Source organism: Vanacampus margaritifer, chromosome 10 (assembly GCF_051991255.1).
Source record: "Vanacampus margaritifer isolate UIUO_Vmar chromosome 10, RoL_Vmar_1.0, whole genome shotgun sequence".
In the NCBI taxonomy this organism is placed as follows: Eukaryota; Metazoa; Chordata; class Actinopteri; order Syngnathiformes; family Syngnathidae; genus Vanacampus; species Vanacampus margaritifer.
The window spans coordinates 23,962,928-23,979,808 of NC_135441.1; the positions used below are offsets into that span (position 1 = coordinate 23,962,928).

At 39.5% G+C, this 16,881-nt stretch overlaps 1 protein-coding gene across 6 annotated transcripts in view; it reads left to right on the forward strand.

Moving 5' to 3' along the window:
* Nucleotides 1-16,881, forward strand: part of gria2b (glutamate receptor, ionotropic, AMPA 2b) — a 44,771-nt gene that overhangs the window by 18,686 nt on the left and 9,204 nt on the right. For all 6 annotated transcript variants that reach the window (XR_013295633.1, XM_077578322.1, XM_077578323.1 and 3 more), the window contains exons 4-13: nt 5,599-5,795; nt 7,699-7,752; nt 7,827-7,985; nt 9,025-9,192; nt 10,745-10,849; nt 10,955-11,062; nt 11,949-12,155; nt 12,252-12,619; nt 13,679-13,877; nt 15,013-15,260. Coding sequence is in view for 5 of the 6 variants with exons in the window: in XM_077578322.1 (XP_077434448.1) it covers nt 5,599-5,795; nt 7,699-7,752; nt 7,827-7,985; nt 9,025-9,192; nt 10,745-10,849; nt 10,955-11,062; nt 11,949-12,155; nt 12,252-12,619; nt 13,679-13,877; nt 15,013-15,260 (1,813 nt within the window). In the remaining variant the exon portion in view is untranslated. The remainder of the gene's footprint in view (nt 1-5,598; nt 5,796-7,698; nt 7,753-7,826; nt 7,986-9,024; nt 9,193-10,744; nt 10,850-10,954; nt 11,063-11,948; nt 12,156-12,251; nt 12,620-13,678; nt 13,878-15,012; nt 15,261-16,881) is intronic.

Below are 16,881 nucleotides of genomic sequence, written 5' to 3' on the forward strand. Positions count from 1 at the left end.
TAGACCCACAAAAAACTCTCAAGAAACCATGTCTGAAAAGTCATTTAGTTAAGAATTGGCCATTTAAGGGTCATTTTGGTGGGCCTTAAAAGAAATGAAGCCTGACTTGGGAGCGTGGAATTTGGTAGCCATGTCTGCCATCAGTAAGACCCACAAAAAAAGTCTCATGAAGTCATGGCCAAATAGACACAGGCAGTCTACGATTTTGCTTTTAAGTGGCCATTTTTAGGATCATTTTGGTCATTTTCAGAGATTTGTTACAAAAAATGTATCCCCTGAAGCCAGTTTCACTTAGCAATGTGAAATTTGGTAGGCATGTCTATCATGAGTAGTGATAGATATTGTAACATTTTTAATACTCCATTTCATATATCAACCATTGTTACACACTATTAACATTTTAATTCTTTATATTAACCTTGTCGAAATGTTTTGTGTCCGGTGCAGAGCAAGTGGTGTCGATTTCGGTATAATTTGACCTCAAGCTGGGACATACTATTTAGTCTAAAAAAGTTCCTTTTCAGCATTTTGTGCGAAAACACATTTGGTCCTTGAGAACAGAATCTGTTTTGAACACCCACACCTGACTCTGTTAGCCATTACTCATGGAAAATACCCAGAGAGTATGTTTTGTCTACAAATGAAAGAGAGGAGGTCTTTTAACTATAAGAAACCATTGTACATGCGGAAGAACTACATTTGACGCTCTGAATCCCACCTGTTTAAGTGATGAATTAGAGGCTGTTATCTGTCCAGAGATCTCTGACTGATTAAAAATCATTTTTGCAAAGGTGTATTTTTCTTACATTAAATCTATCTTCATTTTTGGAACACGCAAAGAAGACAAATTAACTTTATTCCTCTTACAGTAGACCCCCCAAAAACTCTCAAAAAACAATGTCTGAAAAGTCATTTAGTTAAGAATTGGCCATTTATGGGTCATTTTGGTGGGCCTTAAAAGAAATGAAGCCTGACTTGGGAACGTGGAATTTGGTAGCCATGTCTGTCAACAGTAGACCCACAAAAAAAGTCTCATGAAGTCATGGCCAAATAGACACAGGCAGTCGACCATTTTGCTTTTAAGTGACCATTTTTGGGATCATTTTGGTCATTTTCAGGGATTCTTCAAAGAAAATGTATCACTCAGCAATGTGAAATTTGGTAGGAGTGTCTGTCATGAGTAGACCCACCAAAAATCTTAGTTTCTCAAAATGGAGCATTATTGCCTTTGTCATGGATCCCATTAGCTCGGACAGGTGTTCCTAATGTAGTGTCTGCTGCATGTACTTCTCAGTAAAGTGGCTCGATGGTGCGACTTGAAATCATCCCCACCGATGATGACTCCCTCGCATCCGTCAGACGCGCGCGCACACGCAAGCGCACACATCCTGCCATCGCTTAGCGACCTGCTCAGTCACTTCCAGCGCTCTCCTCCGCCTTTCCTTCCATCCCTTCCTCTCGCCACACATTGGTTGCCATGGGAACGCGGGGATCACACTGACCTAATTAGACAGCCGAGCGATGGCGGAAATATATGCACTGCGGTCCCCATCGGTGGCCGTCGCGCTAGTACAGTAAGCAGCAGGTTTCATGCGGCATTTTTTTTAGGTAGGCGGATTTGTCCTTTTTTTTTTTTATTATTATTATTATTATCATTCGGAGACAGGTGCTGAGTAGCGTTGTTGAATGGCACGAGAGCATGAAGAGGAGAGATGGGGGGGGGTTGGCGTGTACAGCATGAAAGGCATCCGAGGAGACGCCGTAGATTGCATAGAGGATGCGCGTGTGTGTGTGTGTGTGTGTGTGTGTGTGCGTGTCATGTTAAAGTGTGTGTGAGTGAAATGGAGGAAAGAGCAGCACTGCACTAAATCCTTGCTAAGCCAACAAGCAAGCCAATAGACTCTCTTCATTCATACGAGTGCATTATAGCAGACGTCACGCATGCAGGCAACATGCACAGATTGTAATGGAGGTTTGCGGGAGCGTCCTGCGGCATGGGATTAGGCTTGGTGAAGCAGCATGTGGTTCATCTAGGTGACGTTTGAACGGCCACAGTTCATAGTAACTGTGAACAATTGTATGTTTGTGAGCAGGATCACAATTGATTGTTTGTGAGCAGGATCACAATTGTATATTTTTGATCAGGATAGCATTTGCATGTTTTTGATCCAGATCAAAATTGTATGTTTTGGATCCAGATTACAATTGTATGTTTGTAAAAGCGTGATCACAATTGTAGATGATCAGGATCACAATTGTATATGTTTGACCAGGATAGCAGTTTGTATGTTTTTGATCCAGATCACAATTGTATGTTTGTGGGCTGGATCACAATTTACGTTCGGAATTTCTATCAAATGTGTGGTTACGATTAAAACTCTTTGACTGCCAGACGTTTTCAGAAACGGGATGTCGCCAGTGCCAGCCGATTTAAGCATTTTGACTGATCTTTCAAGGTCCACATAAAATTATGTGTTTGGACTATGGAAACACACAAACTACCAAATGAAAGATTGGACTCTCATCTTTCATCAGAAAAAAAAAGTTTGTTTCTACCTTATTCCGTTTTTCAGTAATCAACAATAGAAAATGGTTAGTTTCACCTCTGTTTTGAAACAAACGTCTTTTAACGTCTTTGGCACTCCTCCATAGGATTTTACTAAACGTTATTTAACGTTTTTGGCAGTCAAAGAGTTAAATGTTTGTGATCAGGATTACAAATATACGTTTGTGATGAAGATCACAGTTTTTAATCAGGATCACATTTGTAGATGATGAGTCTCAATCATTTCTGACTAAGACGACAGCTGCCGTCACGCTTGTAAACATCCGACTGTTACTTAGAACAGAGAAAACCCATCATTGCAAAATGAAACCACATGCTGCTTCACCATGTCCAAACCTCGATACATGATTATCCGAAGCGCGAATGACCTGTTTTTAGCTCATGGGTCAGCCAGAACATCGTGTCCTCATCGTTATTACGACACGTATTAGATCCTTCAAATAAAAGTGCGAGTCTCCCATTTTCCCGCGCCGTAAAAAACTGAAATTGATCGATATTTCACCCCGCCGCCGTCACGCCTGGATTACATACGCCAGGCTTTTTTTTCTTTTTTTTTTTTAAATAAAGCACAACCTGACGATCAATATGGGTGAGATTCAGCTGTGAAATGTCTTTAAGTCGCGGGGAACGTCACATTGATCAAGAGGCATAATTAAACGTCTCGTCCGGGGGGCCGGGAATCTGTTTTGGAGGGGAGGAAAAAGGGAAGAAAAGGCCAAACAAGATGGTGATATAAAGACTGCAGGAGCACATTTGGCCGCTCCGCCGCACACTCAAAGACTCGTTAATCAGATCCGTTACGGACGTTTTGCACACTTGCGGAGAGATTTCATTGGATCTGTCGATTAGTCATCTCGCAGCTGGCAGCGCAAAAATGAATTAAAGTAGAAATATGTCAGAGTTTCACCCAGAGCGAAAACAATTAGAGCCACAATTGTGTCCCTGATTGCTTTTATTAGTGTGCTGCAATAACTCAAAATACAAGTAGGATTACATATTTCAAGGCAAATTATTATTTTTCCTTACTAGACAGTTTTTATGTGAGAGCATTTATTGCTTCAAGCATTTTTACTTCAAAATCTTAAGCTTGGAATTATACTTTGGCACATTTTGCTACACATCGAGAAAATGATCCAACACTCTACTTGAAGCGATCGTTTCCCGTCCCAAAAAATGAGCAGAACTCAGTCGTAAACGGAGCAGATATCATCTGTCAATTAAGGTGTAAAATACTTGACAATAACCCGAGTCGGAAAGTGATGACTATCATAAAATACAGGCAGAGGGTTTTTTTTTGTGTTGTTTGTGCTAGCTTTGCCGCTAACGCTAATGCTGAGAATTGCCTGTACAAACTTTGCTGGACACGAAAATGCTAACATTGAGATGATATTACAAAATTAATCTTTCATTTAGCACAAACTGTACATTCATAGACTTGAATTTATGCTCTTTCGCCTGTAGGGGGAGCCCTTAAGATTGAAACCTAATATTTGTCCTTTCTCTGTTTTGATCTTGTTGACAGTTTTAAGACAACCGAAGAAAGAAACAGAGCAAAAAAAGCAACCACCAGCAAGGATAAGAAATGATGGAAAGTGTACGCAGTCATAAAGTGTTGGAGATCGTTCCCCTTTCACACTTGGTTGCGATGCAGAATACCTGTGACTCAGCCTGACAAGCTTGTTACATAAAAGCACTGAATCACGCGCTTTTTAACGAGCCCGAGATGGCAGCCGATCGGCAATAAACCAACAATGCCTGACCGTGAATATGTCGCGTCTGCCACATTATTGAGCTGATTTCCAGAATCATGACGCTGCTTTCGCATGAGCTCGGGTAGACCGTTGGCTTGCTGTTGGTTAGTCAGTTAGCCATCCGGTTAGTTGGTTTAGTTTGCCAGTTAGTTTGTTGATCTGGTGGTTGGTTAGTTAGTTGGTATGTTAGCCAACTGGTTTGCTAGTCAGTTTTTTTGGTTATCCGGTTCGTCAGTTCGTTGCTTAGTTAGATTGTTAGTCAGTTAGTCGATTGATTGCTTAGCCAGTTGGCTAGTTTGTTGGTCAGTTTGTTTGTTGGTTGGTCTGTTTGTTAGTTTGCTAGTAAGTGACAGTAGTTGGTTAGCTAGGTCGTTGTTCAGTTTGTTAGTTAATTGGTTGGTTTTAGTCAGAAATTTGGTTAGTCATGAAGTCGGTTGGTTAATCATTTGGCTAGGTCGTTGGTCAGTTTGTTAGTTAGTCTGGTATTTAGTTGGTTAGTTTTAGTCAGAAATGTGGTTAGTCATGAAGTTGGTTGGTTAATATGTTGGCTAGGTCGTTGGTCAGTTTGTTAGTTACTCTGGTAGTTAGTTGGTTAGTTTTAGTCAGTAATTTGGTTAGTCATTAAGTCGGTTGGTTAATCAGTTGGCTAGGTTATTGGTCAGTTTTTTGTTGGTTGGCCTGGTAGTTAGTTTGTTAGTCAGTTACATGAGTCTGTTAGTTTTATTAATTTGGTTAGCCATTTAGTTGGTTGGTTAATCAGTTGGTGTGTTAGTCAGTTTGTTTCGATTTCTCACTTGGTCAGTTGGCTGGCCAGTTATTTGGCTTGTCAGTTAGTTGGTAAGTTAGGTAGTTAGTAGCCAGGTGTTGAGTTGTCAATTGGTTGGTTGGTTGTTATTTAGTTACTCAGTTAGTTGGTGGGTCTGTGTTGGTCAGTTAGGTAATAGGATTTAACATACCCATTATACATAGAATTTTGTAGAGCGGAAATGAAGATGTCATTAAATTATCACGCAGATCAAATGATTTGTTGCAGTCCACTTGAATGGGGGCCAAGTGGCAAATTTGATTTTGCGTGTGGAGCTCCACCCACTTTGTCATGCAAATTACCGCCATTTACGGGAGTGAAGCGGAACAGTGAGTCCATCAAACGAATCATGCAGACATGTTTAGGCAGCGTTCTACCATTGAATGTCTTGTTCTACTGTTTGATGTTGAGATTTTGGTTGCCAGGGAAACGAGACCCTGACGCTTGAATGTGATTTTGCGTTCCCCCTTTCATAGGCCTGACGACGCTTCAGGTGGTCTTGGACACGGCGGCCGAGAGGAAGTGGCAAGTGACGGCCATCAACGTGGGCAACCTGAAAGATGAGCGCAAGGACGAAGCGTACCGCTCGCTTTTCCAGGACCTGGAAAACAAGAAGGAGCGCAGGGTGATCCTGGACTGTGAACAGGACAAAGTCAAAGACATCATGGACCAGGTCTTTTTTTTACACTTCTGCTACTATTGCAAAAAATACAAAACTTAATTTGCAAATTGGCGAGGGTTCACCGTAATCCTATAACTTCTCACTTTACGTAATAAAATCGTTATATATGCGCTTGTGTATCAGGGAATTCCAGGTAGACATTCCAGGTTCCATACCCGGGTCGCAGATACAAAATGTCATTATTCAGATCTGCCAGTCAAGCGGGCGGGATTAGCTTCAGGTGTGTCACACCTGTCAAGCTTTCAAACGTTACAAAGCCGATCAATTTTCCGTCTCATTTTTCTACCCGCGTCGCTGCTGCTGTTGATAAGCGAAAGTCGCTTTAGAAATCTCTTTCCGCCCGCAGTGGTTACTGTCAACACCACAGGTTGTTCATGCAGCGATAATGGCCGCGAGCGTCAGCTACGCTAGCTAGCGTCAGCTACGCTAGCTAGCGTCAGCTACGCTAGCTAGCGTGTCGTGCACTTGGCCTTTGGAAGGAATTGAAAAGGGATGTCCTCCTGAAGTTGGGAAATACGCATGGAAAATTCCAATTGGGGCTTAAGGAAGGATGAGCAGGAAGGCCTTAAAATCTCACATTTGAATCGGTAATGATATTACCAATAATCTAAGTTTTGCTTTTTGCCTCTTGAAATTTGCTTTATGGCCCTGGATACCAAACAAGCTTTAAAACAATTAATTGCAACAAGTATTGTGACTGGAACCAACTTCCACACAGCTGATTTACATAAAACAAATGTTTACAGATATTGTGAAAAAAAGGTCTTACAGCATGTAAACGCCATCCTTAATAAAATGAACATTTCAAAAAGTTAATTGTGAAATGAATGAACGAATGTGAAACTATTTTGTTGTCTGTTTCGTCAGAAGAATTACACTCGCTAGTTGCCCTTTCACAAGAATAGTTGCTGGAAGGTTCTTATAAGTCGTTAGGTTGGCACGTTTTGTAAACTAGCTCCTCCCTGTTTGCTGCCACGTTGTTAATGAAAAGAACTGAACGTCAGCAATTTAAACTAAAAGCTACCCCAACAATTTTTTTTTAAAGTTCAGCTAGACCATATACATTTTGTTCGATTAATTGCTCAGCCCGAGAAGATGTTCCTTTCTACACTATTGAGTAAATTCCTTTTTTTAACTCATTCAAACCCAAAAACTTTTAAATACATTTTTAATATTTTGTCCTTCACTCCCAAAAATGTATTTATATGTTTTAAATATATATATATATATATATATATATATATATATATATATATATATATATTTATGCTAAAGCATACAGAAGGCAGAGAGGTGGCTTAAAGCAATGGTAGTTATTACAAAAAACAGCCAGCAGTTGGCAGCAGAGTATACGAGATCAACCAGGGCCATGTTGCAAAAAGCTCTTTTCCCCACTGTTTTCAACAGGTTTGTGAATAATGATGAAACTTAGCTATATTCTAATGCTAATTGCTGCAAAACGGAAACAGATACAAATATACTTTTTTTTCCTGATGAAAGAAGAGACTCCAGTAAAACAGCCGGGAGCGAAGGTGGTTGCTTCAGTGAAAATGGCTGCAAGTGAATGAGTTAAAAATGAAATGCTTGAAATGAAGTATTGACTGATAAATCTACTATTTCAAATTCCAAAAGTAATAGTTGGTTTATTTTGAACAACGGTATCACAAAAAGACCCAAAATGTTCAGTACCGCTACCAAAAGTAGCATTGTTGAGATTGTATGCATGATATCAATCTACAGGTGCTAATTTTAATAAGGGTCTGGTCCTTAATTGATTATCAGAAACAGTTGTGAATCTTGATAGAATCCAGAAAGAAGATTTTAATGTACTGAATTTAGCATTTTGCACAGTGCTTTCCCATGTTTTTAACGGCTCTGATCAATTATTCTGCAGGTCATCACCATTGGCAGACACGTAAAAGGCTACCATTACATCATAGCCAATCTGGTAAGCATCAAGCGACCCTTCACGATTTTCCACTCCAAATCCACAGAAGTAACCACAACTCGTCGCGTTTCCAGGGCTTCGTCGACGGCGACTTATCCAAAATCCAGTACGGCGGCGCCAACGTGTCGGGCTTCCAGATCGTGGATTTCGAAGACGCGCTGGTGTCCAAGTTTGACCAGAGGTGGGAAGCCCTGGAGGAGAAGGAGTATCCGGGAGCAGACAGTAAGATCAGGGTGAGTCTCGGACGTGATGTTGCCTTGTAAGCGGAGCGCGTCCGACATGTGTGTCATGTGCATTATTAAGCAAGTCTGGCCAAGAACACCGTGTCACGGCGTATGCACACCGGCAACGTCCGGCCTCGTGGGCTCGGGAATCGTAATGAATCTCAGGTTGTTCTACTGAGCCGCTTGGAAAACTGTTCAAGCTCACTGACATTGAAAGCGTCTACATTAAAGCGCTTCATAATGCTGAGGAGGGAATGACAGCGGACAGCTGCAAGTCGTTTGAGAATTGTAGAATATATATATATATATATATATATATTTATTTATTTATTTTCTTACTTTACTTAATCCTTATCCATATATATTCCATATGTTTAAAAAAAAAACTGATATAAACTACTGTACTTTTTAAATGAAACCCAAATGCTGATGAATGATTTAAATTGACAAAGACGAAATGAAATGCTTGTTTTCATTTTTAAAGCATTTTTTAAAAAAATATTTAGCAACATTTTTTATTTCAATTTTAGTTTTAATTATTTTGTTCATTTTTGTGAACTATGTTAACCTTAGTCCAGCCCTTCTCAATAGAATAAAGTGTAATTACACATCCACTACAGTAGGCGGCAGTGGCGCTCTCATTGTTATAGAGCAAGGGGTGGGCACACTTGATCCCCGAGGGCCGGAGTCCTGCAGGTTTTGGATGTTTCCCTTTTTCCAACACAGCTGATATATAATCAGCTCGTCAGCAATGATGATAACGATCCTGTTGATTAGAATCAGCTTGTTTGGAAGAGGGAAACCTGTTATCGAGTGTGCAAAGGAGTGTTAGCTCCTACACTGCCATAGTCCACTTCCTTGACACCAAAATGACTCTCCTACTTTCCTATTTGGTTTTCATCTTGTGGCATCTAAAAACACGAATAAGGAAATGACTTAGTCAATTATTTATTTTTGTTATAATCCTATCAACTAACTTATCTCTAAACCTCCAATTTCTTCAGATTGACCTAACTGGTGTTTCTTCCCCCGCCTCCTGCTAACCTAGTACACGTCGGCGTTGACGTACGACGCGGTGCAGGTGATGACGGAGGCCTTCCGCTACCTGCACAAGCAGCGCATCGACTTCACCCGGCGGGCCAACACCGGCGACTGCCTGGCCAACCCCGCCGTTCCCTGGGCTCAGGGGGTGGAGATCGAGCGAGCGCTCAAGCAGGTACGACGTAGCCCCCGCGCTGGTCTGGTGGCGCGTTGCCACGGCAACAGTAAATGTAGCCGCTTTTTGCGAAGGCACGGACGACAACAAAGGCGGCGGGGACGGCGCGGTGAACCGCAACATTTTATGTCAGTCTCTTTCTCGTTTACCCCCAACGAACTCTTCAAAAATGATTGGAGCTGTTATATTCATAAAAAGAATAATGAATCGTTATTTGTTTTTATAGCAAGATCATTCAGACTGTTTAAGCGGTTTCTGTTGCTCTTGTCTGCATTGTTGGTTTCCTGGAAGGGAGACAAACGATTGATGTTGCAATTTGCCAAAAATAAAATACTCAACTTTTTTTTTAAGCAAAATAATTGTTCGCTTTTTTTGTTTGTTTATTTCCTAAAAAAATAAAAAGTTATTTGTGGCTGCACTTTACTAAAAAGAAAAGATTAGTGTTATTTATTTTATTTCATTTTTGTCGTGTTTTGTACTGTTAGTCGGCACCATTTGTTTCTTAAAAAGAAGACAACAGATGTTCCACTTAAAAAAATGGAAAAATGTTAGTGATGTACTATTAAACTTTTTTTAAGTATAAGAATTGTTCACTTTTTTGGGGTTTATTTCCTTAAAAATATATATATTTTTTTATTGATGACTACACTTCACTAAAAAGAAATAATTAATGTCGTTATTTAATATTTTTTTCTTATTTTGTTACTGTTAATTAGCATTGTTTGTTTCTTAAAAAGAAGAGAAACAACAGATGTACTTTACTAAAAAGAGAAGCTTAATGTCATTATTTTTAAAAACAAATTGTCGTTTTTTGTTACTGTCAGACAGCATTGTCTGTTTCTTAAAAAGAAGACAAACAACAGACGTTGCAGTTTACTAAAAAGAAAAGATGGTGTATATTTCTCAATATTATTTTTGTAATTCAGACTGTCTCAAATTGTTACTAAAAAATGTAAGATGATTTACTACTTTTGTATATTACATCCCTAATGACTAAACACGAAGGCTATTTTTTGGTTGTAAATGATTTTGCTTTTCTGGTTTGTGCAAGGCAGATGTGCGCCAACTCGATGTGGATTTTCAAGGGGGTGCTTGTTGTTAAAAAGTTTGAGAAAAGCTACTTAAAGGAGTCGTTTGGGATTATCACTTGGGCTCCATTAAACCCAAAAGCAAAAAAAAAAAAAAAAAGTTTTATAGACTTTCTTCTCTTTTGGGAAGATATATTAAGAACACATTCTCCATCAGCCACGCCAACAAATCAAGAGTATTTCTTTTCTTTCTTTGTTCTTTTTTTTTTTTTTTAAATGTGTGGCAGAGCTCCAACACAACTCTGCTTAGCAATCAATCAGTTTGGCCTTAGCCCCTGATGCTAGCTAGCTAGCTCCCTAAAAAAGGTAAACCAGCATCATGGAAGCTAGCTACGGAGCTAGCTGGGGCTAATGCCAAACTGTGGAAGGGTTTTTACTTTCTGGACCTGGATTTGCCACCTCTGCAATCAATTCCGCTATTCTCTTCAGTATCTTTAAATTCAAAAGACGCATTGTTGCCACAGGTGCGCGTGGAGGGCCTAACGGGCAACATCCAGTTCGACCAACACGGCAAGCGGGTCAACTACTCAGTCAACATCATGGAACTGAAGAACAACGGCCCCGTAAAGGTAAAGTCTCGCTCGTGGGGAGGAGGAGAAAAAAAATAAACACTCTCAAGATTAACGACGTGTGTCTTACTCCGACGGGCGCTCATGACTTATTCCGGCCCGCAGATTGGCTACTGGAACGAGGTTGACAAAATGGCCGTCACCAAATCCGACGTCTTTGCCAACGACTCGACGGGAATGGAAAACAAAACGGTCATTGTCACCACCATCTTGGTAAGTTATCGAGGCGAACGCTTTGACGAATGGCCGCTCTGGCTGATGTAATTGGTTTGCGGGTTGTTTGTCCTTTTGGTTCCTCCGGGTAACATTAAGACGGAAAGAGCAAATGTTGCTCTGCCGTCATTCGTCTGGATTTGCAACACCAACTGATGGGCAGTAATACAAATGATGACTGAGGATCTACGCAGACAGAAAGAAACAAACAATTTCAATTGGTGGTGTCACTATCGAATATTTTTAGAATCAATTCATTTATTGATCATTCAATCAAGTAATCAACTCATCGGATTCATTTTAATTTTGCATTAAAGTGCATTACAAAAGCATTTTTTTCTGTGATTACTGTTTATTAGCTAGTGATTAGTGTTTATTTTGTATTCATATAGTGATTTTTTTAATTATTTTTTTTTTAAAGGAGGGATTGATGTTGTAATGTCTTACAGAAGAAATTTTTTTTTTTTTTTTTCATGAAAGATTCCAGAAATCAGTAACAGTGCAAAACTACTGTGCAGTAGGATGATTTTTTTTGGTACAAAATAAGAAGACAAATAAAAAAAAAAAATAAACACTATAAATATGCAAGTTCCTTTGGCTGAAACAAAATTTAATAAATTAGTTTAAAATTTAAAAAGGTGCAAATGTATCAATTTAAGCAACTGAAAAATTAGTTTTAAATATCTTTTTTATGAATATTCAGATTTTGTAATTGTGGAGTGTAATAATTGAAATTGTAATTGAATTTTGATTAATTACACAGCCCTAACTTGTCGATTAATTTTGATAGCTCTAATTTAAATTTAATTCTGTTAATAATGACTTGGGCAATTATGCTATTTATAAGCTTCCTAAATGATGTCATTTTGCGACGGCCGTCTTTCAGGAAGCCCCTTACGTCATGCTGAAAAAGAACGCCGACCTCTTTGAGGACAACGACCGCTACGAGGGCTACTGCGTGGATCTGGCCGCCGAAATCGCCAAACACTGCGGCTTCAAATACCAGCTGAAAATCGTCAGCGACGGCAGGTACGGAGCCCGGGATGCCGAGACCAAAATCTGGAACGGGATGGTCGGCGAGTTAGTGTACGGGGTGAGTTGTCTCTTCTTTTTTTTTTTTTTTTTTTTGCTGAAAGATTCCAAGACGCGTGAAGGGTTGAAGGTAAAACTTCCCGTGTTTGTTTTCCAGAAAGCCGACATCGCCGTGGCTCCGCTGACCATCACGCTGGTCCGAGAGGAGGTGATCGACTTCTCCAAGCCGTTCATGTCTCTGGGGATCTCCATCATGATCAAAAAGCCTCAGAAGTCCAAGCCCGGCGTCTTCTCCTTCCTGGATCCGCTGGCCTACGAGATCTGGATGTGTATCGTGTTCGCCTACATCGGCGTCAGCGTGGTGCTCTTCCTGGTCAGCCGCTTCAGCCCGTACGAGTGGCACACCGAGGAGTACGAGGACGGGCAGATCCAGACCAACGAGTCCACCAACGAGTTTGGCATATTTAACAGTCTGTGGTTCTCGCTGGGGGCCTTCATGCGACAAGGCTGCGACATTTCGCCAAGGTAGCGAACATCAAATTGTGGCGTAGCTAAAGAGAAGTTACACATATTTCATTCTGCGCCCAAAAAAACAAAACAAAAAACATCCCTATTATTATTTTGCCCATTTTTGTTGCATAAATGTGAAAGGGGGAGAGTTCTTCCAAATTTCTCATTCAAAACAATTCAAACTTCAAAGTATTCACCTATTTGTAACATTTTTCAAACTATTTTCTACATTCTCAAATATACCCTGCTACAGTTTGGCTTTAGCCCCAGGTGCTAGCTAGCTAGCTCCCATGGTGCTCGTTTACCTACTAGGGAGCTAGCTGGCTAGCTAGCTAGCTGCCAAGCTAACTCCCATGGTGCTCGTTTACCTGCTAGGGAGCTAGCTGGCTATCTAGCTAGCATCAATGGCTAAAGCTCAACTGTGGCAGGTTTTTTACTTTCTGGACCTGGATTTGCCAGTTCTGATGGCAACATTTTCAAAATTTGCTTTCTCACGCAGTATCTCGAATGATTCTTCATTTCTCAACTGATTCAAACAACTTCAACTTATTCACTTAATTCATAACATTTCAGCAACTACTTTCTACATTCCCAAATGTACTTTTCTCACAATTTCGCAAAAATCACAAGAATTTTTTTTTAAGGTTTTTTTTTTTTAAGGTTTTTTTTTTAAACCCTAAATTTAGCCTGGGTTACTAAAAGTTACAGCGCTTCTTCCCCGCATATCCATATGCAGTATACGCACATTTCCACTACTTTTTTTTTTTTTAAGCTGCTGTGTTTATTTATTTATGCTCATGTTGTAAAATGAGTTTGGACTTTTTTGTGAGCATAGTTTGTGGTATATTTACAGCCGAAACTTTTTATACAGGCAATGATTTCAACAAATGTACTCGTTCCCGTTTATCAATGTAAACCAGATGGGGCCATTTTGTTGGCTCTCCTAACCTTGTAGTTCCTGCTACTGCACGTATAATTACTTGGTTGTAAAAATTAACTCAAGTCTCACAAAATGAATGACTCTTACGTCATAAAATGTAGCCGTTTGTGATTGTGATTGCGTTTGGGTGGCAGGTCCCTGTCCGGGCGCATCGTGGGCGGCGTGTGGTGGTTCTTCACGCTCATCATCATCTCGTCTTACACGGCCAACCTGGCCGCTTTCCTCACAGTGGAAAGGATGGTGTCGCCCATCGAGAGCGCCGAGGACCTGGCCAAGCAGACGGAAATCGCGTACGGCACGCTAGACTCAGGCTCCACCAAAGAATTCTTTAGGGTAAGGCGTCAAGTTGAACTCATGCGACCATTTTAGACGTGCTGTTCTTTCATTTCATTCTCGTTATGTGACTCCCCCCAAAAACAATAATAATGTTTGTAATGTGTGTCAGAAAAACACTATTTAACATTGTACTTTTTGCTTCAATTCATCGGATATTGTGCTGCTCCTTTTAGTGTGCGTCCGGGAGCGAAGGGAGTTGCTTCAGTGAAAATGGCTGCGAGTGAATGAGTTAAAAATCTGGACAATCGATGGATTTTAAAATGAATTATCCAAATCAACCTAATTCTTAAAACCAGAGGTGACAAATCCAAGTCCAGGAAGTAAAAACCCTGCAACAGTTTGGCTTAGCAGCTAAACGAGCACCATGGGAGCTAGCTAGGGAGATAGATAGCTAGCTAGCACCTAAAACTAAAAAAAACTGCCACAGTTTGGCTTTAGCCCCTGTAGCTAGCTAGTTATCTCCCTAGCAGGTAAGCTAGGAGCTAGCTAGGGCGCTAGCTAGCTAGCACCTGGGGCTAAAGCCAAACTGTGGCAGGGTTTTTACTTTCTGGACTTGGATTTGCCACCTCTGGTTTTAAGAATTAGGTTGATTCGAATAATTCATTTTAAAATCTATCGATTGTCCAGATTTTAACTCATTCACTCGCAGCTATTTTCACTGAAGCAACCCCCCCTCGCTCCCGGCTGTTTTACGGGATTTTGACTGATATTGCAAGGCCCACAGAATATTGTGTTTTATTGCTATAAAAACATAGAACCTACCAAATGAAAGATTGGAGTCCCTTCTTTGATCAGGGAAAAAATATATTTGTATGTTTCTGTTTTGCAGCAATTAGCATTAGAATATACCTAAGTTTCATCATTATTCCCATTCCTGGTGAAAACACTTGACAAAAAGAGCTTGTTGCAACATGGAACTGTTTGATCTCTTATACTCTGCTACCACCTGCTGGCCGTTTTTTTGTAATAACTACCACGACCTCTTCAGGTCAGAGGCTGCATCAAAACCTTCTGTATGCTCTCACATAAAAAAAACATGTAAACACGTTTTTGGTTTGAATGAGTTATTGTACTACTTGCTAATTCTGCCGTTTCCTCATGTACTGTATCTTGTCCTCCCCTTTCCTCGCAGCGTTCCAAAATTGCCCTCTTTGACAAAATGTGGACGTACATGCGAAGCGCGGAGCCCTCGGTGTTTGTGAAAAAAACCGCCGAGGGCGTCCTGAGGGTGCGCAAATCCAAGGGCAAGTACGCCTACTTGCTCGAGTCCACCATGAACGAGTACATCGAGCAGCGCAAACCGTGCGACACCATGAAGGTGGGAGGCAACCTGGACTCCAAAGGCTACGGGATCGCCACGCCCAAAGGATCCTCATTAAGGTGGGTGGAATAGTATAACAATGTGTCCAATGTTGTTATAGTATCCCACCTACCCTGATGTAGCTTTGCTTATGTGTCTCTGGTTTGTATTAGGACAAAAAAAGGTAATACCCCCGACCCACCCGCAAATCCCCGTTGCAATTTATTGTAAGTCGATAAATTGCAAAAAAATATATAGTTTTCTTCACTAATGGGGTACTTTGGATATAGTTCTTCAAAAAGCAATATCAATGACATACGTGCACTGATGAAAAGTTGATAAATTGCCCATATTAAAAAAAAAAAAAAAAAAAGTAAAAATGAACTACACGTCCTATAGTCACATTAAAATTATTCAATTAAATTATTCAATTAAATTAAAACATTTATCTTTCTTTGTTTTTACTATTATATACAGATTGAATATCAATGAATTAAGATCAATTTTCTCTTTTCATAATGTTAAATTTTCAAAAATAATTTCCTATAATTTGCAATGCAGACATCATAAAAGGCCATGAAAATCAAAAATTATGATTGGCAATCCAATTCTTATTTTATTATAGAGTAAAAAATATAAAAAATTTCTGCAATCCTGTTCAATTTATTTACCGCATAATACAATTAACTATATTTATCACGGGAAAATATTTGTAGTAATGGAATATATTGCATATAATATTTCAGTATTTTTTTTTAGCAAAATATATAAATAGAAAAAAATGCAGTTAAAAGCATGTTTTCAATATCATATTATATTTTAATATTGTTATTATATGATATATATATATATATATATATATATAATAATTATTATTATTATTATTACATATGTGTAAAAATTCAAATTGTATTATTATTATTATTATTATTATTAATAATATAATTAACCTTTATTATTAGCATACATATTCTGTAGTACAATTTTAAAATCTTAAAATAAAATTTGAAGATTTTATGTCGATTGAAAGTTAATATTCTTGTTATTATGACACATTTTCCCAAATATGGATACCAGTTTAGGGCGTTTTTTCTCCAGGCTGTAATTCACCTGGATGAAAGCCGTTCCCGTACGATAATCTCGCTAAATTCAAATCCAAATTTGATCTGATTTGATCTTATCTGTGTGTCTGTCAAAGCTTTTGTCCTTTTCTATGTTCCTAGTATGCCTTCTGCTTATGCTCTCTTTCTCACTAACATTTGAATGACTAGTTATTGATTCTAACCATGATGATGATGATGATGATGATGATATTTGAAATGTGTGTAGATGAAATGTGTTTTTAGACTGATTAAACCCTTGCAGTGCTCTCCTTTTTATTTAAACATTTAATGGACTTTTCCTTTGTGGAAACAATTGGCTAGCCACGCCCCCCATCCCCAAAAATCCTTTTTTACTGCACCTTTACGGCGGCACTGCTTGGGTTTCCATGTATATAAGAATGATAATATGTGATGTTGTTCAGTATAGCAGCCATTTTTATGACTCTCTGTGCCCCTCAATGGGATCAGCAGCACAGACGTGGCACTAAGATGTTTTCTTGATCAAAATGTTGCATGTTTATGATATTTTATGATGAGGTCTAACCATTCTCCCCATTACTGCTGTCTCTCTTTTTAGTGGAGTCACTTGCCAGGCACT